The 23,018-nt window shown below is 46.6% G+C and overlaps 1 protein-coding gene across 6 annotated transcripts in view; it reads right to left on the bottom strand.

The window, feature by feature from the left end:
* The window catches only part of ARHGEF9 (Cdc42 guanine nucleotide exchange factor 9), a 134,164-nt gene that overhangs the window by 12,379 nt on the left and 98,767 nt on the right, over nucleotides 1-23,018 (bottom strand). For all 6 annotated transcript variants that reach the window (XM_088527513.1, XM_088527511.1, XM_088527512.1 and 3 more), the window contains 4 exons: nucleotides 21,021-21,150; nucleotides 13,892-14,023; nucleotides 890-1,133; nucleotides 54-122 (listed from right to left, as the gene is read on the bottom strand). In XM_088527513.1, the coding sequence (XP_088383639.1) occupies nucleotides 54-122; nucleotides 890-1,133; nucleotides 13,892-14,023; nucleotides 21,021-21,150 (575 nt within the window). The remainder of the gene's footprint in view (nucleotides 1-53; nucleotides 123-889; nucleotides 1,134-13,891; nucleotides 14,024-21,020; nucleotides 21,151-23,018) is intronic.

Genomic DNA, 23,018 nt, shown 5'->3' with positions numbered 1-23,018 from the left:
GCCCAGCCCGCTCCACCCTCACATCACCTGGCATAGGGCATGTTGCCGGTTACCTTTTTGCTTACTGACTTTCCTTACTGTCATTGCTGCTTGCCGCTTTTGATTTTCAGAAATTTCAAAGCCTGAAAAAAGGGAACACAGGTCAGAAGATTGCCTGTAAAGCTGCTCATCCCTTTGGAGCAAGGGGGGATTTTCTGCCCCCTTTCGCAAGCACAGGGCCCTCTCGGTGGCAAGGCCTCCCCAGTGAGCGGTGCGCAGGGAGCTGTTTTACTAACAGCAACTCAACCTTCAAAAGCAAAGGCCTCTTTATAATCTCGCTTGTGCAGGGGTTGCATGAAAAGTAAGATTAGACCCATTATTATTTATACAACATCATAAATATGCCCAGTGCTCTACAGCTGAGCCGCACAAACTGATTTCGGTTACAGCCAATTTACAGGCTGAGGGGAGGGCCGGGCTGGTAAATCATGGGCTTTCCTGCCTTCCTGTCCTGCACAGGACACGCTTCATCAGAGCAAAAACGACACAACCAGGAGGCTCTGAGGTCTTCCTAGGTGCAGATGGCTGAAGCCTTCCCTCTCCTGCATTACCCACAGCGGTCCACTGAGTCCAGCCTTGAAGCTATGGGCACAATTTGTTTGAGGAAGGGCAAAAATACCAGTTATCTAATGGGAAAGATACCTATTTCATGACATGAAGACCAGCCAAAGACATTTGAACAATTATGAATCATAATACTACAATCCTCCCGTTTTCCCCTCAGCCAAAAAAAAAAAAAAAAAAGAGGGAAAAGGGGCTTCCTCAGCAGTCAGGGCTAAATTTAATATAAATTTAATATAAATTTGATATTACCATTCATCTCTTCTCAGATTCATTTCAGATTCCTCACCTATCTTTTCATCTTCTTGTACCATCTTCCTTTCTTCTCTGAAAGCTCGGAGCCATCGTAACTTCTCCTCCAGTTTCTTGGCAAAGAATAAGTGCATTTCCTCAGTCTCCTTGTTATGAAGTTTGAAGGCATTCTTCATGCTGACATTGAAGTCATCATCTCTCCCATCCTCTATATCCACCACCTCGTACTTATCCATGTCTATGCGACCTTTGTAATACAGGATATCTCTTCGTATCAGGTCCTGCAGAGACAAAAGGAGAGACGGGCTGATCGTAAGGCACTTAGGGAGCCTGACCTCAACAGAGAGTTCATGGGAGGGTTGAAGAAAACAGACAAGTAACGATGAAATATGATCAAATCCTTAAAACCTCATCTGCTGTGAACACATTTGCTCTTGGCTAAGTGAATAGGGTCGATTATGAGCATAACAGAAGAAAACATAAATCCTCATGTTGCAGGATTTTGCTTGCGGGCATGAAGAAATGCCTCTGAGCAGGTAATGCACCTCCATCCTTTTCCACAGGTTTCAGACCTTCTTATGAAGCACGTGCTGTGGCCCCTGGTCCACAGGACAAGAAGCTGGAAAATAAGGGTCCGGTCAGGCTCCTGTGCAGCAAAAGAGACTGTGTAGAAGGGCAAAACCTGAGAAATCAGCTTGTGTGTTTGCCTGGCAGCACAAACTTGCTCATGGTTTAAGACGGAGCATGTTCCTCCTCGGCTGCTTCCCAAGGCGATGGCACCGGTGCCCGGTGTCCCCTGCCAACCACGGAGGATGCTCACAGTAGCTGGGGCACAGCGTTAGGTGGAGGTGGCACTTAACAGTGACAGAATAAGTCACTGCTTATTCTGGTCTCCCCCTTCATATTTATTTTGGCCAGGACCATCAAACTTTGTGCTGCATACACATTTTAAAACCCAAATTTTGCAAAAGACCAGGAAGAAACCCTTTCAAGACCCACTCTCCTAACCCAATATTTAGCTGTATGAAACTCATCTAACTTAAATACCTTTTGCTTTGTTGAGAATGCCATAAAGATAAATGTTAGGTCAAAGGATTCATTTGAGAGGAAAAATAGAACCAATGCACAGCATTTAGTTACTCGAGTAAGATTTAAGAGTGAGGTTTTTTTTAAGATCAGCAGGAAGCATTACTTCAAACAAATCAATAATTTCAGAAAAAGCAAGTTGTATGTCACAATTTTCTAGATAATTTCCTCATGGGTCTCTCAGGCTTTGAATTGCAATGCAGTCCAAAGGAAAGGGATTTTTCAAGCTGAATATGTAATTAAAAAGCCTTTTCCAGAGTGTGCTAACTTGCAGAATTGTTTCTTTCCTGTCCCTCTGTCCCCAAACAGCAGAGTGCCGAGAAAAGGCTGCAAAAATCACACTAAATTTGTTCAATGAAATAAATACCAAGCATTGTGCTTAAGTTATAGTCTCGTATGAGTCCTTAGAAATAGCATTTCTCTTTATCACAGTCTCCAAAATTCTGAATAACAAACCTTACTAGTGGGGAAAAAAAAGGAGATGTGCTCGTTTAATTAGCTCTGCTGAGGAATCTTCCTCCCCCAGAGGAAGACACCAACTCACTGCTTAGGAAATCTTCCAGACCAGCCCTTGAACAGCCTGTCCTTGCAAGGGAGGGAGGTGAAGCGGGATCAGCTGCTCTTCCCTGCGCCATGCTGATGATTATACTGAGATTTGGCCTTAAAAGGTAGGAGGAGAATAAATAATCGCAATCCATCTAATCTGCTTCTGGAAACACAGCCCTCAGTGCATTCACTTTATTCTTGTACCTATTAAATGATTTTTTTTTTCACTCTCTATCTCTCCAATTTGCATTTAGAAACCACCATGGGTTATTTTTAACCAGCTACTGCTAGCAAATAGCTAACGACCGGCTTAGCAGCTTCACCCAAAGAGGCTCAGAAAAACCACAGAGCTCCATAAAGGTCCAGGACATTATCCAGGCATGAGGTGGTGCCCGGCACCAGGAGTGCACATTCCCATAGGTGCCTCCAGGCTGCCACGAGAGAAGGACCGACTGTCCCCCGCTTAGTAACTGCAACTCCCTGCCCCTCCAGCCCAGCTGGCTATAGGATCCTTGGCTTTCCGTACCGCAATGGAGCACACAAACATCAGAGCTCACTAATAGACAAAAATTTGATACCCACAGTATGGGAAGCATAATAAGCATTTAAACCATGGCTATTCTAACAAAAATGCTCCTGCAGCTCTTAAAGTATAATATGTATTATTTAGCTTGCCACTGAAGCAGGGCACCTTCAAATGCACAACTCAGTGTTGCCTCCCTGCGCAACAGATTTTGCTGAAAGGCAAGAAGCTACATGAGACAGACACTGAACAAGGCCAGACCTCTGTTTCAAGAAAATTCCTGTGCTTGTGGGCAAGAAAGCCAAAGTTTTGGGGAAACTTTAGGAATGGGAGCAATGCTGCATTACACATTTGGTGCCAGAGCCTGCAAAGAAACCCATGGTGGTGCTGCGACATGAATCCTGATGCTCCGGAGCCCATTTTCTGTTGGGCACGGGACTATCCTGCCTCTCTTTCAGCACATGAACTGCCTCAAGCAAACGCGTACAAGGCAGAGGAAAACAGATGTGTGGCTGAGGATGGAAAGAGTTTACTTTAAGAGACTGGCAGAAGTGCTGCATGTGAGAAGGTCAAAGCAAATACACATAAAATGGAGACTTGCTGGATATATAAATTGCCATAAGGAGCTTACGGGAGAGCAGAACCAGCAGCTGGGACAGCGGGCTGCTTCTATTCCTGATTATCCCAGGCAAACCATGCTAGGGAACTAGAAAGAAATTATTGAGCTATGTTTAGTGAGGATGAGGACCCAGCTGGATCACCCTGCCTCCTTCTAGCCGTCCTATTAACGTTTTATTTTTTGAGTTAAAATGGATAAGTACAAGAAAAAGTACAAAGGAAAAAACCCTTGAGGCGGAACGCTGGAGGAGTAGAGGTGCTCTACCTTGAGAAGATGTGGATGAAGAGGAACATGCTACGACAATACTATATCTGTGAAATCTTGTAAAAAAGCAAGTGCCTATTCTTCATCTTGATTGTAGCTTCACTTAAATTAAGGCCAGGGAGAATAAGATTAGATAGCTGGCAAAAAAAAAAAAAAAAAACCCTCTCTCTGGCTATAAGGACATTTAAGCACCACAACAGCCTAAACAGAGAAGTCTTGGAGATTTCCTTGGAGAAATTTGATGGCAGCGCAAAGTGAAGTTTTGAGGTGTTACGTAAACCTGCCACAACTTGACTGGCTGCAGCTGCCTCTTCAGAGGGTCAGACAGAAGCGCTGGTGCCCAGGGGGTGGCTGTGTTCAAAGAGATGGACCTGTGTGGATCTCCTGCTCGGGCCTTTTCCTCCTTCTCTGACTGAAATGTCCCCAGTTTACCGTGCCCTCTTTGAGGGGACTTCCACTAGGTGGGCTTAAAAACTCTCATTTATGAAAGCAAGGCTTTAAATGGGAAATATCCAGCCTGACGATCTGTGGCAATGAATTATCTACCTACCCTCCCAATAAATGGGCTGGTTTTAGTTGTCTAATAAAGGACTGTATCTGTAAATCAGACCTGTCAATAAATCTTACCTTAGTAGAAGGCAACTTCTACTCTCCCCATCTTTCTCTGTCCCTTTATCCTGTTGCCCTTTGGCTTTAATCAACTAGCTGCTTTCTGCTGCAAGCATCCCAGCCTGCAGCTACCTGGGCTGGGTGCTGCCTTTGCCCTGCACGACTCGGACCCTCCTGCACTGCTGCAGGGCAAATAGAACATTAATCCTGAGAGGGACAATCTGGTGCAAAATGACTCCAGAATTAGAATGGAGATGGAGGAGCGGAGCCGTTTGTATTTACTGCACTAGGCTGGTTCGCAGCAGCTCTTGGGCTTCTTGCGGTTGAGATCCCAGCAAACCCGGAGATGGAGGGGAATGCAGCAGCTCCCCGAGCTCTCCCCGCAGCAGGTCCAGCCTCTAGAGGCAACCTGGCCTAATGCCTGTGCCAAGTAATTTACACCTGGTCCCTCTGCAGGTGCCCAGTTGGTGCTTTATGCATTCCAAAAGCTCCTCCTTTATGTTTCTTTGGGCATGATGCGCAAGGAGACTGTGAGGGCTTATGCAAGGGTTATGATTTTAGGATGGCCCACTTTTCCAAGTGCCATGTTTTACTCTGTGCTAGGTCACACTCTGCTTCCCATGTGCAAAGGAAGTCATCTCTAAAACACAAGCACAGAGCAAGCCATTTGCAGCCCTGACTCATTAGATCTCTTTTATGAGCTGAGGATACAGAAGATGTTGCCCTCAGAATAATCTGTTACAAGCTTATCATTGCACATGGATGGTACAAACCCTCTTATTACCAAAACCTTGCATAGCCCTAAGGTAGCTTCAAAATGACCTAGGAAGGAAATGTTATGCCCCGTCCATGGATATAGTCAGATCCTGCGATCTCTGCTCCCAAAGCGCCGGCTGGGTTGTGTGCCTTCTTGTACCTTGCAACTCCTCCATGTGTCCTCCCCCACATATACGAGGAAATAATGATATTTGCTTATTTAATAGGGCAATTGTGAGCTTAATTAGGTAGTCTGTGGAAGACCCATGGAAAGCCTAAGGTGGCTGGAGTGCTGCTGGGAGGTAACACCTAATGGGTTACTCTTCCTCTGGGGATGGTCGGCTTCATCCCCAGCAAAAACCTATAGAACATCATCTCAATAACACCTTTGAGGTATTTTCTTCTTGAACAGAGCACGGGCTATGATGCAAAGCTACATGCGGGTTGTCAGGGGGTTTCTTCCCCTGATACTCCTTAATCTGAGGACCTGCATGGTTTGAGGAGCTTGACTGGTAAAGCAACAGCCAAGAGCTCTTGGGGCTCATAGTGTTACCCAAGCACACGTGGGTAATGGAGAGCTGGGACTTGCCCTAAAGAACTAGCACCTGAAACAGAATGTGGACAAGGTGGCAAGGCAGCAATGCGTTCACTGTCATGGCAGATTATTTTTGCCTAGTGGGTGACAGGTGCTTCAGCTACCAAAGGAAAATAGGGATTCAAGGACAAGGCTGAAGAAAGAGATCCTGCACAACTGGAAACTCAGGGACTAGGCCAAGAGTCGATGTTAACACTGAAATTGGGAAAGACTAAATGAGGGTCTGCAACAGCTACCTCCAAAGCCTACCCACACTTTGGAAAATGCTGAGCTGGCTCCTGATTCACTGTGGGTCTCAGACCCATCCCTGGGGATTTCTAGTTGACCTGGGCAGTGATTGAAGGTCAGAAAACAAGGCAAGCAGAGGGAGTGCTCTGGATTTCTCAATTCACTCCTGAAATTTGTCCTAATTTTCCTGCCTGCTTGCTCTCCATCTTCACTCCGCCCAGCCTGCCGTGAGCAATGAGAGCATGGCAGGCTGCCACTTTGCCATGTCTTTGGGTATCTTTAGTCATAAGGGCTTTCAATGCTCCTTGAGATTTTAAAAAAGACTTGGTGCCTATGTTTTCGAAACCCAGTTTACCTTACAGCAGCCCTTTGAAGAAAGAGGTCCAGCCTGCTCTTCACGAACACCGAGAACACCATTTTCCATAGTGCTTGTTCACGAGCCCACCATAGGCAGACCTTTTAGGTGGGGCAGTCCCGTACACATCTCACTAGCTTTGCCAGAGCTGGGTGTGTTGCAAAACATGGCCTGTTCTCTGTCCATCTGAGAACATACAAATTAAGGAACCCTTTTGTATTGTTCTAAATAGTCTTAAATAGCGATAAAAAGAATCTAAGCCCTGCTTGGATGCCAGCAATGATGAACTTTGCTAGCCCCCATCCTTGGAGAGCAGCCTTGAAGTGTCCTGAACTATGGAGCATGTTATGAGCACAGGGAGGTAGGACCATCTCCAGGAGGAGCCTTGGCCACTCAGGTCTCCCCACTGGCCTCCTACGCTGAGGTTGCTAGAGGTTACCCCAGGGCTGCCATGCCACGGTGGGCACTGCAGCCACAGTTGACATAATCCCTCCCTGCACAGGGATAGCCGTGCTGGGGAGGCCAGCAGGGTCCTGCCGAATTATTCAGGAGTGTCTGTCTGCTGCGGCGGGAAGGAGCCGCCTGATTCAGCCCTGCCCGCGCCACGGGCTGGACTGGGGGAGGATGGGAGCTGCAAGCTTTTGTGTGGAAACGCTATTTTCATCCAGCGTATTTATGGGAACATCGGTGGCGTTTCGATGCCTTGTTCCACCCCAAGCCCCATTGCTTGTATCTGCAGTGGGAGGGCAAGGAGGGAGCGCATTTCCAAGAACTAATAAATTGGAGACTTGATATGAGACCTTGCTGCAGGTGCATCTGTTTGCTTTTCTCCTCTCCTTGTGGTGTTCTCAGGCTCGGAAGATTGTCCCAGGGAAAGGGTACCAGGAAGGAGGAGGGATTGACTGGCAGGTTTTGAGGTTCTGCTTGTGGGCCAAAATCACGAGCAGGTACGTGCAGCCCTACAGAGCATCCAGTGAGTATCTGCGCTAAATATGAAAGACCTGCTTCATTTTCTTGAATGTGCCAGGTTTGAAAAGTCAAAAAAAACCCCTTTTCCACAACCCTTCTTAATATCTATGCTGCCCATTGCTGGAATCTCTGGTGTTCCGCTATCTGACGCTGCCAGCCAAGCAAAGCAAGAGATGAATGTGACGGCACTGATGAATCGGCAGGGCTAGGGTGCAACACCAACACTCCTCCAAAAATCTGATTTTATACTTTGCCCTGCGCCTCTCATCAGGGCATCCTCAGCCAGGCATGTTTCCTTTGGTCATCTTCAGGCTCATCTTGCACCATCTCCCAAGAACAAGTAGCAAAACACCTCGCTTGCAAGGGAGTCTCTCCTGAACCGACGGCACACAGATCAGCCCAGATCTCCCACCTTGTTGCAGCCTGGATGCAGATCTGACCCGACACACGGGTCTTCTGGAGATTATTGGGAAGAAAAGGCAAGATGTGAGGACATAGGAGAAGTCCAACTGTGTTCCTTGTGGGTGGAAAAACAACTTGAAGGAAGAGGAATGGTGCTGCCTTCTGTTTGCACACAACATTTCAGGCTGAACTTATGAGACCTAGAAAGTCTGCAATAAAAGCAGGGCCTCCAGTTCAGTGCAAAGATTACCTCTGAGTTTTTAACTGACTTGGGGTGGGAACTAGACCTTCTTGCACCAAAAGGGCTCTGCAGTGTCTCTTTTATCTTCTTGTTTGGAAACCTGAACTGCAGTGGAGTCTGATAGGATTCTTTTATTTACTCCATCTCCTATAGCAAAGCTATTTCTGGTTGAATGTCTGGCTCTTGCTATTAAAGTGCTCTCATTCTGCTCCTCATGCAACCTGCTTTGCTCTGAGAGCTCAAGGGAGGGCAGCAATAGCAATAAGCCACAAGCTGGAGCTTACGTTGCATCTCGATCGCAAAAAAAGTGCAAATTAAAACTAAATGCGTTTCATGCGGTCACCGATCTTCCTGTATTGTCAGAAAACACTGAGCACAGAGGCCCATCAAAGTCGGCTCCACCACTGGCAAAAGAAATGCCTACGCTGGTGCAGAAACATTGTTAACCCTTCCTACTTCACACTACTCATCCTAGTGCCTCGGCGCTCTGGAGCTCATGGAAGAAACCCAAATTCACGCCCAGAAGAGAATTAGGAAGATCTTTATTTTATATGGAAGGTACCACAAGCATCCCCTAACGTGACGAGCTTTGATCATGATTAACATTGAGTGTCACAGCCCTGGGCGTTAAGCACTGTGATCTGCAAATTTAAAGTACCTCTGTGGCAAACTCTCTAAATGAGGGTGATGCAAAAAGTATGTGCTGTGCCTTTAAGCAACATCTTTTAAGGCTAGCATCATCGAGGACTGACTTCATTTCTTGGTAATTACAATTAGCATCCTGGAATATGTATTCGCCTTTCCTGATTACAGACATATGGCAAGCCAAAGAGAGGCCAATACTTGCTTCCCACACAGTTTATTCCCTTCTTCCTTTCCAAAAGGGATTTTGGCATTATAGAAACGAACCCTCTTCTGAAGAAAGCATCACTTTGTCCCCATGTACACAGCAGCCCCCTCAGCCTCTGGTTCAGGAAACAAAAACAGAAAATCATTAGGAGAGTTTTATGTTAATCTAGTTGCTGGCTAACTTGCCCAAAGTTAGCTGGCTTTGCAAAGAAAATCTTAATAATGAGTTTAACCACGTCTCAATCATGAATTGTAGACAACCAAGCTAGCTTGTTCCTCTCCTGTTCCTATAGGTTCTGCAAATGCTCTGCAGTATCTACCTATGGCCCTTGGTATTTCAACACTCAGTCTGCTGAGCACCCAAATGGTTGACACAGCCATTTCATCTGGCTGAAATCCTCACATCTTTGCACCAGACAACAATTCGGTGGCAATAAAAGGAAGCAGCCAGTCCTGCCCCCGTGGCAAAACTTGAGCCAAAGAGACTGATTTGCAAATTTGCGAACATTTTTCCACACAAGTTGCTCTGCAAGATGGTTGCCAGAATGAGAACCGGCTGCTGCAATGTCAGCTTGTCCATCTGCTCCTGCTCTTATTCCTACAACACATGTAAAGCTGAGTGCAACTTTCTTGGAAGAAAGACCTTGCTGCTTTAGCACATTTTAATGCGGTCCTTGATAATTTCTCCCTGTCACAGAGTAGGAATCTGTGAAGTACCTCCAGTTATCCCATGTGTGCTGGCCATGGAAATGCATTTGGGATGTCTCTTTCAGAGGCAGCGAAGTGTGTGTTGGGATCAAGGGAAGGAAGTCAAATCTGACTGGCACCGTGACTCCTCCTTCCCTGTGCCACCGCAGAGCCACAGAGGCAGCTCTGTGCATGCACACAGCCCATCAGCCACCTCATCATCCACCCGTCCCACAGAGCCCTTCCAAGGAAAGACCTGTGGTTCAGTTCATGCTGCAAAAGCCCTTGGGAAAACCTCACCAGATAAGGGAAGACAACAGGTACATTCACGTTCAAGGAGCTGCTCAAAACTGCAGTCCATCCTGAACCATCTGCAGAGCGGCAGATCACTTTTAGGAGACGAGCGAGAGAGGAAACCAAGGGGGCAATTCCAACCACCCACGATTTCAAAGGCCAAGCAGATGCCAAAGCTTTGCTTGAAATGTTTAGGAGCAATTGATAAATGAATTGCATGCTGATCCTCTCGCCTGTGGTAGTCAGCTGGCCTGCCTGGCGTTACTGATGGTCTTCTGCAGGCACATTGAGCCAGGGAGCCACTATGTGCTAATTGCAGCCAGAATCACCCCGAGAGTTATCCTCCCTCACAGAAACATTCTGACCAGATTTTTTTTTAAAAAAAAAAAACAAACAAACAAAAAAAACCCCACACACCTTAAAAACATTTTCAGGCATCAAGAGAAGGGATTGCGAAGCTTCAGGAAAGTAGGTCATGTCCAAAGTACAGAGGAGTTTATTTGGAAAAAAATGTTAACTGCTGCTGAAAGCAGACAGTAGGATATTAGAGAAATACTGGTGCACCCAATAGGCCCTATTCCTTATGCATTGGGTTGATCAATGGGAAAAAGAAACCTGATAATTTTTGCTAGCATGTGATAGATGTCCTGCTGAAGCCTTCCTAGACCATCTGCCTGCGTGGTTCATGTAATGAGCCTGATCCAAAGAATAAACGGTGGAAACAAACATGTTGTAGAGACTCTGCAATGGGCCTCAACTTCAGAGCTGCCAACAGGCACAACCTGAAGCCATCCTAAGCATTTGCTAGCGAGTAATAAGATCGCTATGAAGACACTCAAACTTGCATGGGGAGGGGATGTATTATCCTGCACGTAGCCCTCAACAGGAAGAAGAGATGCAAAATGAGCTGATATCTTGCCCAAATGTAGGTTTTGCAGTATTGTGCCATGAGTGCAGCTATTATACAGCTTGCCTGAAGAAGTCAAAGCTTGGGATACAGGTACATAAAATGGTTGCTGGCCTAGCCTAGCAACATGCTCTCCTAGGAATGATATAGCCAGGGTTTTGCCACAATGTGACTGGTTATTTCATCACACGCTGCAGGAAAGAGTGCGCAGGAACATGGCGGTCTATGCAACGCAACTCCACAGGGTGACAAGTTTTGTAGAGCACTGAGTTCAAAGGGAAGGACCAGAAAAAATAGCATTCAAAACTGCTGAGGAGCTTGTGAAAGCAAACTGCATCTATTCCATCAGGAGCAGATGTATCCGTGTCTGCCAGCTGAATCTGCCAAACCACAGAATTCGTATGCATCACTGGGGGCTTCCAGAGCACAGAGCTCTTCCAGATGCAAACCCAGACCCTGAGACAACAGATGAGGAAGGTGAGGGTGCTGTGCAGATAAACCGCAGTGCAGGTTTGGAGGATTGAGAAATCTTGTTGGAAATAAACTTTTATCGGCCTAGAGCCTCTAAGATACCTAACATGCTTTTGCCACTTAAGACATTTTTAAATGCAGAATTTGCTTTTGTTCCTTATTTCTATTAAAAAGGTCTTTTTGACCAAAAAATGGTAAAAATTAACCATTATAATTCAATAATACAGGTATTCTCAAATAGGCTGTGTCATGATTAAGTATGTGTCACACTTACTAATTTACCATTCAGCTAATATTATCTTATCCAAAGAAAACCCACAAACGCAGAAGATTTTCTAAAGAGGAAGATTTACTGGGATGTGCCTCCCTAAGTTGTACAAAAGCTCAAACTTTTTTTCAGGGCTCACTGACTAAGTGAACCTCATGCAAAACATAAGTCAGGTCCTCTGGGAATGTTCTCACTATCCAGAAGAGGAGGGTTCCTGCTCAATCCGCCTTGTTGGAAACATAGGGAATTCTCCATGCACTAGCCAAAGCCTGGGATATAGCTGCTCTGATAGCCCTGGGCAAAATGATCTGGAACCCCAGGATCTGGTGGCAAGCAGACCTGCTGTCCTCTCCCAAGTCTCAGAGATGCATGAGTCAAGGGTTCCTCTCCCTCAAAGAACAAATGTAAGACATGGGGTAGGGTAGACCCGTCACTCTGGCGACTTGCTGGAGGTGGTCTTCGACTAAGACACCCCCAGGCTGTCTGGATGCCTGGCCCTAAAATAGAGGTCACCTTGCTGGGTGGCTGCTTGTTATGATCCATAGCAAGAAAGGGTCAGGAGAAATGCTATGGGAAAGTCCTGCTGTGGCATCTTTTTACCTTTTGTAGCTTCTTTTTCCCTCCCACCCCACTACTCTGAAAATTTTAAAAAGCAATTTGATATTGGTATTGCAGATGCAGAAGGTGCAGATGCAACTTGGTGTGGCCACTGTGTCCAGGCCATGAGGCGTAACCACCCAGTGCCCCACCACCCTACAGCTCAACGTGGAAGCTGTCCCACAAGGACCTCTGCTAGCAGCAGCAGAGTTCGTCACGTCTGCACCACAGAGCCAGTCTCCCTATGGCACGGTGTCTCCAAGACAGAGCTGAAAACTACAGGATGTTCCCAGGGAAGACACCTCCTGTGTGACATCCCACACACATAACGCTGTTTGAATACAAAAGAGAAGAGGACAGTGTCACATCAACGGCGCTCGCATACTGATGCTACCTTCGAGTCCCTGAGAGGCTGCTGTGACTCGCTCAGCACTCTCTGTCCATACCGATGGCCGCGGAAATCCCAGCTCCATCTTTCCAGGGAGACCTCTCTGCATCAGACCCAACTGAACACATCTGAATCGGAAATTCAGGGTCGTGATCAAAGTTTAGGAGGTCAAGATTAAAAATTAAACCCAGATGCTTATTTCCAGACTCATCTTGACAGCTCTCTGAACCTCTGACTTGGTTCTTTTTTTTTTTTTTTTTTTTTCAGAGCTGGGAAGGATGTAACAGGAACAGAAACAAGGGAAGCAAAACAAGCACACACATTCTAGAAGGCAAAACTTCAGCCAGCCATGACTCAGGGGAAGAAAAGCCACCCACCGAACAGCACCGGCCACCGCTCCCCACGCGCGGCGGCAGCACCTCGCTGAGTCAGGAGCCACCCCCTCGCCCGCCCACGGCCTTCCTGCGGCGCCGCAGGGCATTCCTGAGGGGGCCGCGCGCCAGCGCCGGCCGCGCTGCCTTCCCGTCGTGAGGAGAGCCCACAGGAACACGGCCCCGCCGCCTTTGGGCTCCTGCTCGTGCCTCAGGCTGTTATGGGGATTCCCTCCATCCCTTTATCTGTAGGGAAAATGCCAATGAGTCCAACTGTGTCAGGAGACAGAGGCACCCAGGCCTTATGAGCACGAATATGTACTTGAAAGCTGGGGATTGCCTTAGTGAGGCCCTGTCAAAGCAGCGGCAGGAGCCTCACTGCGAGGGGTGACAGTGCTGCTGAGCACCGCTGCTCCCAACCACTGCTCATACCTGATGTACTAGGATTAGTGTTCTTGGCCATCTCTGCACCCTCCCGATGGGTTTCATTGCAGAGGTCGACCTGTAAGCTAGCACCACGGCTACCTGAACATGAGGTTTCAAACACATCCCACCGGGTGACAGCACACATCCCCTGGCACATTGCTATTCCTTCAAGAAGCAGCAATTGTCATTTTAATGCCGTAATCAAGCCCTCTACAGACATGCCAGGCTCCACAGACCATACAGAAATACCAGGGCTGGCTGATTCCAGATCATGTGCTGCTTTGAAAGCCCTGAAGGAGAAGCAAGGCAATGAGCCAAGCGAAGGGGCACATGAGAAAAGAGCAAGGCATGAACCGAACTAATGGCTGCTAGATTTGCCACTAGCACATGAGTCCTTCTATGCAATGCTCACCAACCCATAATTCAATACTTTGACGATTTGCATTGCCTTCCTCAGTCCTACCCATGTCCTCTTCTGCATGGGTGGGAAATGTCCACTTTGCCCTAAAAAATACTCCAGAATGGGAAGGGTACAGCCTGCCCGCAGCATGTCCTTAGCAGTGCTGGTTTTTTCCTGGATGTCCTTACCTTCTTGCAGAGAACCATCTGGTGATCAAAGAGAAAGAAAACGCGCTGCTGGTTCCGTCCATAAGGCTGGTAAATCCAGGACATCTCCCCTGTGTAGATCAACTCAGAGCTGCGGTCCAAGATATCATCTCCCTAGAGGGCACAGAGAACGAAGCGGGGTGAATCACTGCTCCCCACCGGCAGTGGATACATGTCTCTGGGCCAGCTAGGGAGGAGTGGGAATTAAATGCCACTTTAAACCTCCTGCATCTCCCCAAGCTGTCCCATGTGATCGGAAACCAGACCACCCCCACGAGCTGCCTAGCCGTTCTACCCTGCCCCGTGGCACCCGGCTCTCCAGCAGGCAGGAGGGATGGGAACGGCCGCAATCTTGCCGATGCCTCTAAGCATCCAAGCAATTCCCTTTCCTCCGCACCAGGACAGGGAACGCCCCTGAGGACCCCTGACATTACAGCTGCCCAACAAAGCCTCCTACTAAGCATCTTGGGACATCCCTGCGGCGAACAAGCAAAGTCAACCAAAGTAGGATATCAATTTTCCCTCCCTCGAGGCTGTCCAAACTTATCCTTCCAGACTGCTGCCTCCCTTCCTACTCTTCCAAGCAAATAGATCTGCTTCTCCCATAGGTCTTTAGAGCTCCCCCCTCCAACGAGCTGTCAGGACCACCCCAGTTCACCAGACAGCAGCCAGCCTCAGCAGCAGCAAGGCTTCCTGGCAGCCTGCCAGGATGTCCTCGCCCCTGCTCTGCCTCCAGCTAATGCTTACTTTCCTTTCCTTTTTTTTTTTTTCTCCTCTCTCTCTCTTTTTTTTTTTTTTTTTTTTTTTTTAAAAAAAAAAGGATTCATGAGCAGATGGTCTTGGAAACACAGCTCGCTCTCTCCCACTCTCAGAGAGAACAAATGCAATCACCCTCCACTAATTGGGATGAGCTGGACTTTTTAAAAGTTAATTAAAATCTATTTATTAAAAGAGGGTGAATTCGCCACCACCTGCCCCGTGGGCCTCTCTGTGCATCTCACACTCTGCGACGCTGCAGAAGAACCTCAGCTCAGGAGAAGGATAGGGGAGCTGGGAGGGAAAGCTTTTCCTTTTGGCACCCAAACTAACACAGATCTGGTTTTGCTGTTGAGCGAGAGCCAATTCTAGGACAAGGCCATTCCCAAATCTCGGTAGACAGCACGGAAGGCTTCAGCCAGATAAGGGGGGCATCTGGAGAGACGGGTCTGCTGGTGCCAAAGGACTCGAGCACCAACCTGCCTTGTAATTTCGCAGTTTGGATTTCAGGCTGCTGCTCAGGTAAATTTGTAATTAACCTCTCGGCATTGATCGCAAACGAGCGCCTGAGCCCCTGGGCCCGATGACAACGGCCGCTTCATTAAATCGCTGCATCGTCATGCTGCATCAGAGACTTTCCAATGGCCTCAGCGAGGTATCTATCACCCCCCTCTCTTGCTTCCACAGCTGTGGCATCAAAAGGCCTCCTTAGGGATAACTTGGTGGGAATTCCGAGGGACATTCCCAGGGAGAAAGGTGCTGTGCATCCCACAGCATCTCAAAAGCATGGTTTTGGGGTCTGATCCCAGTCTTTTCAGAAACTGGGTCCTGCTAAGACGGCTCGGGTATAATCAAGCCTTGCACAAGGAAGCAAACAGATGGGCTCCAGAAGTCGCAGGCCAGCCTGACTAACCATGAGCTTATGCAAAGAAGATTCCTACCAGCCTATGGATGGGAGCTCTTATGAGAGGGGGTGAGCCTAGGAGAGGCTGTCTGCTAAAAATAGAAAGCCAGCTTTGTTGCTTTACTCCTGTGGTTGCATCTAAAGCCTGAGGACACACAGAGGACTCTGTAAACACTTCTACTTGATTAGCTGAATCCAGACTGTGTAGTCCCTGCAAGCAATATGAAGGGGTAAAAAATGATAGGATTTGTATTGCATTTTTTATGTTGTGAGAACTATTTATACACACAGTCTATTGGCTAGAAATAGATGATTCCCAATGCCACGCTTGCAAATTTGGACATATATATTGCAGAGAGCTTTAGATTTGCATACAGCTGGCCAGTCTTCAGTCCCCAAGAGCAGCGCTCTCCATGGCCCTGCCTGCTCCTAAACCCTCAGCTGCTGCGATAATTCTGGATTGGCTACGCTGCCAAAACCTCTTCGAGCAGATGCCATGAGCCCTGAAAGAAGGTTTCTGGTCAACACAGTTACAACCTCGCCAAACGGCCCAACATCTGCAAGCAACCTCCAGAGAGTCAGGATCTCCTCTAGCTTTAAGTTGAGAGAAACACCATTAAAGAAGGGGTGAATTTTCAATAGTTCTGAACTAACGGACATCCTGCACTGCAGCAGAGACCTTCTCCTTCAGCCCAGTCCCGCAGTGTGCGGTAACGGGAGCAGCAGCTCACCCGCACCGAGACGGGATGTGCGCTTCTCGCTCCCTCGAGCTCGCCAGCACCGCAAGTCCTGGGGCCAGACTCCAAACCGGTGGCTGGGGGTCAGCTCTGCTGCTCTGCAGAGATGCAAAGCAGCCACTGTGCTGCCAGTAAACACTGCAGGAAGGGATCAAATGGATTCAGCAGCGTCCCCAAGGAAAAGCCCCTGGGAGAAGCAGCAGAACAAGGGAGAACACTTCCCTATGAAGTGCAGTGAGCTAAACCACTACTCCTTCCGCACGGAGCAAGATGTTACCTGGGTAGCTGCAGCCAAGGGCTTGGAAATCTCCACTCGCTGGATGCAGGCGCCCAAGCCCAGCACCCAACACGGCTTCTGCCACCGCGGCCAGGCAGAAACCCCCGTGCCTAGTTAGCATTCAGCAAGCAGAGAGCAATGCTGCCTGCCATGGCTGCTCTTTAATTAGGGACTGACAGGCTGATTAGCACCCCGGGCTACGGAAAGATCAGAAAAAAGGAAAGCGAGAGAAATGCTGTCCTTTTCATTAGGCTCATTTTTGATACCTTCTGTGGCTGGGGAAAAAAAAATTAAAAGAAAGGAGCCGTTGCAGCTCCTGATGTGATCTTTCCCAGGAGGATTTCTCATCAGACCATCCTCACTTTGAAAACGCTATGCTGGTCACACGCATCATCCTTTCTTTCTTTTTTTTTTTTTTTTTTCCTCATGTCATTTTGGGATTTAACAACGTAACATTAGGCTGAAGCCAACTATTAAGCATTACATAATTAAGGGCACGGAGTCTGGTTTTAAAGGACCTGTAAATAACACAAAGGGGAAGAAATTTAAAAGGACAGTGTTCGTTATCTTTCTCAAACATACATATATATTTTGCCCTTCATGTAAATTCAAAACCTCTCAAAACCTGGCAAATTGGCAACCCAAGGGACTCAGGGATGGAAATATCTAGAAATCTGCATAAAGCAATGTCATTTGTTTAAAGCTAAGGAGGAGCAGCTTAAGCTTTCCCCATGGCGCATGAGCTGGGCTCTCCCCGTGCCAGCATCCTACCAGCTGGCTCAGGATCCTGCAGTGATGCCTGTCCCCTGGATGGCCACCAAGAGCAAAGGGTGCCCGGCCACTTGGTCTCCCTCCTCCAAGCCCCGTTGGGCTGAACGGGAGGAGACTGGAGCCTGATCCAGGGGAGACTTTGCTCTGAGATGGCTCCAAGTAACGTTGTGTGTCAGCTTGGCCACTAAATGTCACTGCTTTGATCTGAGGGTAGGTAACCACAGGAGGGGATGATGCAGAGCGAAGGGACATGCAAGCTGGATGCCAAGAAACACTGCACAGCAAGGAGAGCTCCCGGAGCTTGGGAGGTCCCTGCGAGAGGTGGTGGAAACCCTCTCCTCCGAGCCATTAGCAACCGCAGGCAGGGCCAGCGCCTCTCCAGGGCTCTTTACATCTTGGAAATTCAGGTTGCAAAAGCAAGAAGAAAATGAGTCACACGTGGCATCCGTCCAACCCAGCCCTTTCAGTCAGGACCACGTTCCTGCAAGCTCTGCAGGACCCGCGCTTCGAAGTGATTGGGATCATTTCTGATTTACGGCAGCCAGGGAGCTCAGCATCTTCCCTTCAGATTTTGCTCAGTCATGACTCGTACAAGGCTGCCAAAACTGCCAATAATTCCTCAGACTTCATGCCCTGGCTGCCACAGCAGTTATCAGCTACTGCTACAGCCAGGCCACCCCTGCATGGTCTCATTTGCAATATAAAACATCTTTCTATCTTATTTCATTTTAGGGCCACCATTATGCATTTATCCCAAATAACATCCTCTCCTTGCGAGAGTTTCTGTAGACACACTCATTTACGAATATCTCGAATATTCACTCACTAAACACTATTTTGGCTTGGTTTGGATTCTTCTTTTTTTAAAAAATCCTAAGATCTCATTGCAAAACACAGTTAAATTTAAAAATGAAAACGCAATTTCCAAGCAGAAAGGCAAAAACGATAGCCTAGAGATATGGAGGGAAAACATAGAAACATTGCAACAAAATTAAACATTTCCCCTTGGTTTTCTCTTGAATTAGCCTAACAAATGCAACAGACTGTGGTATACCATTAGGTGGAAAACAGGCATTCTCTTCTAGGGGTTCTAAAATAGAGATTCTAAGGTCCACGTTGCTCTGGCTAGTTGGCACTTCCAGGACAGCAGAGCGGAGGAAGCCACCGTGATGCCCACAGGGACAGGGAGGGAGCACCTCCAGATGCAAACTCTACCTAGAGCAGGAACAGGGCCATAGAAAGATGGGAGGCAGAAGCTGCAGGTTCCTGTCTCTCTTTCAGAGAACACTTAAACACAAGTGGTACAAATATTTAGAGAGGCACAAACTGGATATCAGGTCACTCCTCTTTCACCTGAGAGTCCTCCGCCAAAGAGCTAGGTCTTCTTCCACTCTTCAACCCCAGTTCTTGCCTATTCCTCCAGACACTGGAAGAGAGAGGAGGAAGAACTAGGAGAGCCTTCTTATAGTCTATCATACCTAGGAAATGAGGCTCAGTTTCCTTCAGGTGGGGAAGCAGTCAGCTCCAGATCGCCTACAAGTGTGCTTCAATCCATTATAAAAAAAAGCAATTTCTGTCAACTTTGATTTGTTTCTTATGGAATCCGATGTAGATAGAGCTCAGCCGAGTGGTATTTTGGGAGGCTAGCAGCTTGGACTTGCAAGGCCAAAGACTCTTTGCACAAATCTAGGGCAGATCCAAGCATCTGGCATCACTTTTGATCTCTCCTGCTCTATTTTCTAATTTCATTTAGTTAACTTTCCAGTGTTTTTTCCCCTCATCTTCCTGGCCATTACATGGACATCTGTGATGCGGGGGCTGAATTTGAGGATTCAGAGGTTACTTCTGAGGCAAAAATCAAGCTGCAAAATCCTCTGCTGGATCAGCTCACATAATCTAGCATTCTTACCACAATCCTATGACTCTTCCTGATCCATAATACAAAAGTAAAAATGGCAAGAAAGCTGCTTTCCTTTGAAGGGGGGCAGGACCTGATTCCCATTAGAGCTCTGCAGTAGCAACAGCAGCATCTGCTGTGTTATGGAAAGCAGGAGGACATTGCTGCAGTAACGTGCTTAAAAATTTGGAGAAGTAGCTGGGACAAAAAACCCTGAAAGTAGGATTTGAAAGTAGGATTTGGCAGGTTCCTAAGGGCAGGATGGGAATAAAGAATGGGTACAGCTAAGCAGGAATGAATTATTAAGGATAAGTAAAAATAAATCAACTGTGCTAATGGAAGTGAAAAAGAAACTACTATACCACAGATCCCATATGGAGGTCACCTTGGCCTTCCACTCACACATGAATATTAACTGACTTGGAATTGATCTGTCCTTAATCTAGATTTATTTATCTCAGTGACGGTCCTGGCATTTCTTACAAACGACCCCCAGCCACTCCTCACGCAGAGGATAGCGAGGGCTGAACATGTATCCGATGGCCCCGGGCCACCTTGGGAGCAGTTTTCTCATTCCGAAAACAAGTCTACGTGTCAGTACTAGAGCGTGCTTTCCTCCCAGTAAGCAACAATAAAATAAACAGGGAAACCATCTGCGTTCTCTGCTCTATCCGTCACTCAGAATACAAGAAGCAACGATCGCTGAGTTTATACACTTTATCCAGGGAGTCAGGGCTTAATTTAACCCTTCTGAGAGCAATATAGCTAATAAAGCACATTTGGAAGGTGATGCACCTGCCTTTCTCCTCCTCCCAATCTTCCTAGATCTTTTCTGGGAAAAAAAAAAAACTATTAAAAGTTTAATGATTTGCCCTATACATTAATTTCCATAGTTTGGTCCTATTGACTTTAATGTTGAGCTATTCCAGATCTTCATAACTGCAAAGAGAAGGGAAGTCGTTCCACTACTATATGAATCTACTTGCTAAACACATGGCTGATGATTTCAAATAGAAGGGGATTTACAAAAATCAGACTTTGTTCTGATTCAAAAAGCCTACTTACAAGTTGCATCCATACAAAAATTTAAAAATTCAGGGATAAAAATAAAAGGAGAACAAAAACATTTTTTGGATTTAAAAAACCAAACACACACATGTCAGAAGTACAGCAGTGGTAGCAGTAGTGAGAAGTCCACCTGCTGACTTTGCCTTGCCTTTACTTCTCAGTTCATTGATCATACCATGACTAAAGGCTTGGTTCAAAAACATCTTTAAATTACTACTCACTTTAAATGTGTAAATATCTTTGCTAGCTTCAGCTTACTGTTTTGGCTTCTAACCACAAAGCAATCACCAGGAGAGTTTTCCCCACTGTCTTAAGCTGTCCCAGTTCCAATGGCTTTCTGGTACCTCTTTCTGCAAGAGGTATCTAACAAATACCAAGAGTTTGATTCAGATCTCACAACGCAACAACATTGCAATCACCAGAGCTACTCCAAATTTGTATCAGGAAAATGAGAAACAGAGCCTAAACCTTCAGAGTATCACTAGTGTTTTACACCTTAAACACTATCTCCAAGATCAGTGGTCAATATGTCATCATCTCTGTTCTGAGCTTAATCCTGGTTCTGGGGTCTTCTCCAACACATACTCCTGAGCAGGTCGTGTGAAACAAACTACAGGTTCTAGGACAATTCATAAATAGTGCATGGAATTTACTTTTTTCCAGGCTTATAGCAGCAAAGGAGGACACGGTGGGTACGTTACCTCCCAGTCCAGAACGGAGGCCTGCCACTGCGCTATCTTGTCGATGTTCTCCAGTCTCCTCTTCCGCTCATTGATCTGTTGAGTCACATTCCTCATGACTGCGAGTGCGGCAGCCACATACCGATAGTCACTGTCAAACACAAAAAGGAGAACGTGACCGGAGGCCTGAGATGCACTGGAGATGTACAGGTGTCTGTCATTAGCGATGACGTAATCTCACCACCTTTTAGAAGATAATGCAGACAGGATTGCCTGCCACTTGCTACTACGATGCCATATCTTTTCCATCAGCAATAATCTTCCTCATCATCCCAGTTGCTTAAAATTGAAGCTGTGTGTGTGCGCGACACAGACAAGCGGGCCAAGTCCTTGGTTTGCATCAAGGGAACATAGCTGAGTTTGGTCTGGCCTCTACCACTCTAGCCTAAAACAGTTGTGGATACTGGTCTTTAAAACCTGAACATTTTCATAATTTCTGTCCTTGGACCTAGATTTTTCCATTTTTAAAAGGAACATTGGAAATATGTTCCTTTTATTCCTTTTTTCCTTTTGTAAAAGGTACCTTCTTAATACAACTTAAGGAAAAGATGCAAGATACCCAGAAGGACTGCCCAATAATGCCATTCCCAGTCCCTTGGTTTAACACTGGTGGGTTTCACAGTCATGTGGTGCAGACATTAAGAGCATGTGAGCAACTTCGTCCTACTAGGATCCATCTATCTGTACACCTCTACCCAAGCAAGCATAAATGGTTATAGTCCCCAGTGTGACATGTTCCTGTTTTCCCTCTTTACTGTCTTTTGCCACAAGAAAACCAGACCAGAACTTCAGGGGTGTCAAGGTCTCATCTCATAGTCTACTCTTGCATGGCCAAGCCATGGCCTTCCCACTGGTTGCCCACATTTGCTGGTGTAGCTAGAAGGGTGGCAGTGTCCCAGAAAAACCAGCCACCACAGTGACATCTCACTCTCCCAATTCACTCTGCCCAGTTTGAGCACAGGGGGAACCAGTAAAACCACCGATGGAAACACTACTAGTAAATGATCTCATAGTCTTTAAAATATAAGGTCCCTTCCAAGGCAGTGATTCCAGTAGCATCACCAAGCATTTATCCTGTGGCATTTGCTCTCACTCATTGCAGACTTCAGGTGAGCAAATCAAAGTAATTCTTTTTTTTTCTTCCCCCACAGACAGACCTGTGAGTGTAATAACACAGAGTGAAAATAGCTTCCTGCCAGAGCCAGCAAAGATGATGATCAGTCTTTTCAAAAAGTGATGCTGAAATCAATGTTATTGATTTCCACCCTGTGCTTGCTTTTCCATTCCAAGGAACCTTAATGTTCATTTCAATTGAAAAGACAGACAGGACCCGCTGCTGTAATGCCACCATAATTTATCATTAACTTAAGGGTTGATATTGACTGCTGACTAATGAGAAAAAGTGAGCTATTGGGCAGCTGCTGTGGGAATGGCTTCATTGATTATCACTAACAATTGAACTGGTGACAGTTAAAACGGGGGTGAACTAGAGTGAAACCCTGCGTCCACTTCCTCATGTGACCGAGACACAATATTAAGAAACAAACACAATGCAATATACAACTAAATACTTCCTGCTATTTAGTCATCCTTTTTTGGATGAAATCTTGAGATTCGTTCTCAAATTTTAATCAATCCTTTTGTCAAATTCAAGTTAAAAAAAAAAAAATCAAACCACAAATTTAAAAAAATCAGGACTGATCTTTAAAAAACAAACAAGGTAATAGAGATTGGGATATCTGGCTTATAAACAGTGATGCACAGTGAAGAATTTCTTTTGTCTTCCCCCATATGAACATCTGTGCGTGTGCCTGGATGCTTAAGGCAGAAACGGAGCTGTGCTGGAGATGCGCTCATCCAACCTTTGAAATATCCATGAGATCAGAAAGGATCCATAGAGGTAAAGAAAGGTGTAGAGCTTAGAGAGAGTCACCAATAACCCCTTTGCAACTGTGCCCA

Source organism: Tinamus guttatus, unplaced genomic scaffold, assembly GCF_059628265.1.
Source record: "Tinamus guttatus ecotype Peru unplaced genomic scaffold, ASM5962826v1 Tinamus_guttatus_pri_ptg000287l, whole genome shotgun sequence".
NCBI lineage: Eukaryota > Metazoa > Chordata > Aves > Tinamiformes > Tinamidae > Tinamus > Tinamus guttatus.
This window is presented reverse-complemented; position numbering and strand designations above follow the sequence as displayed.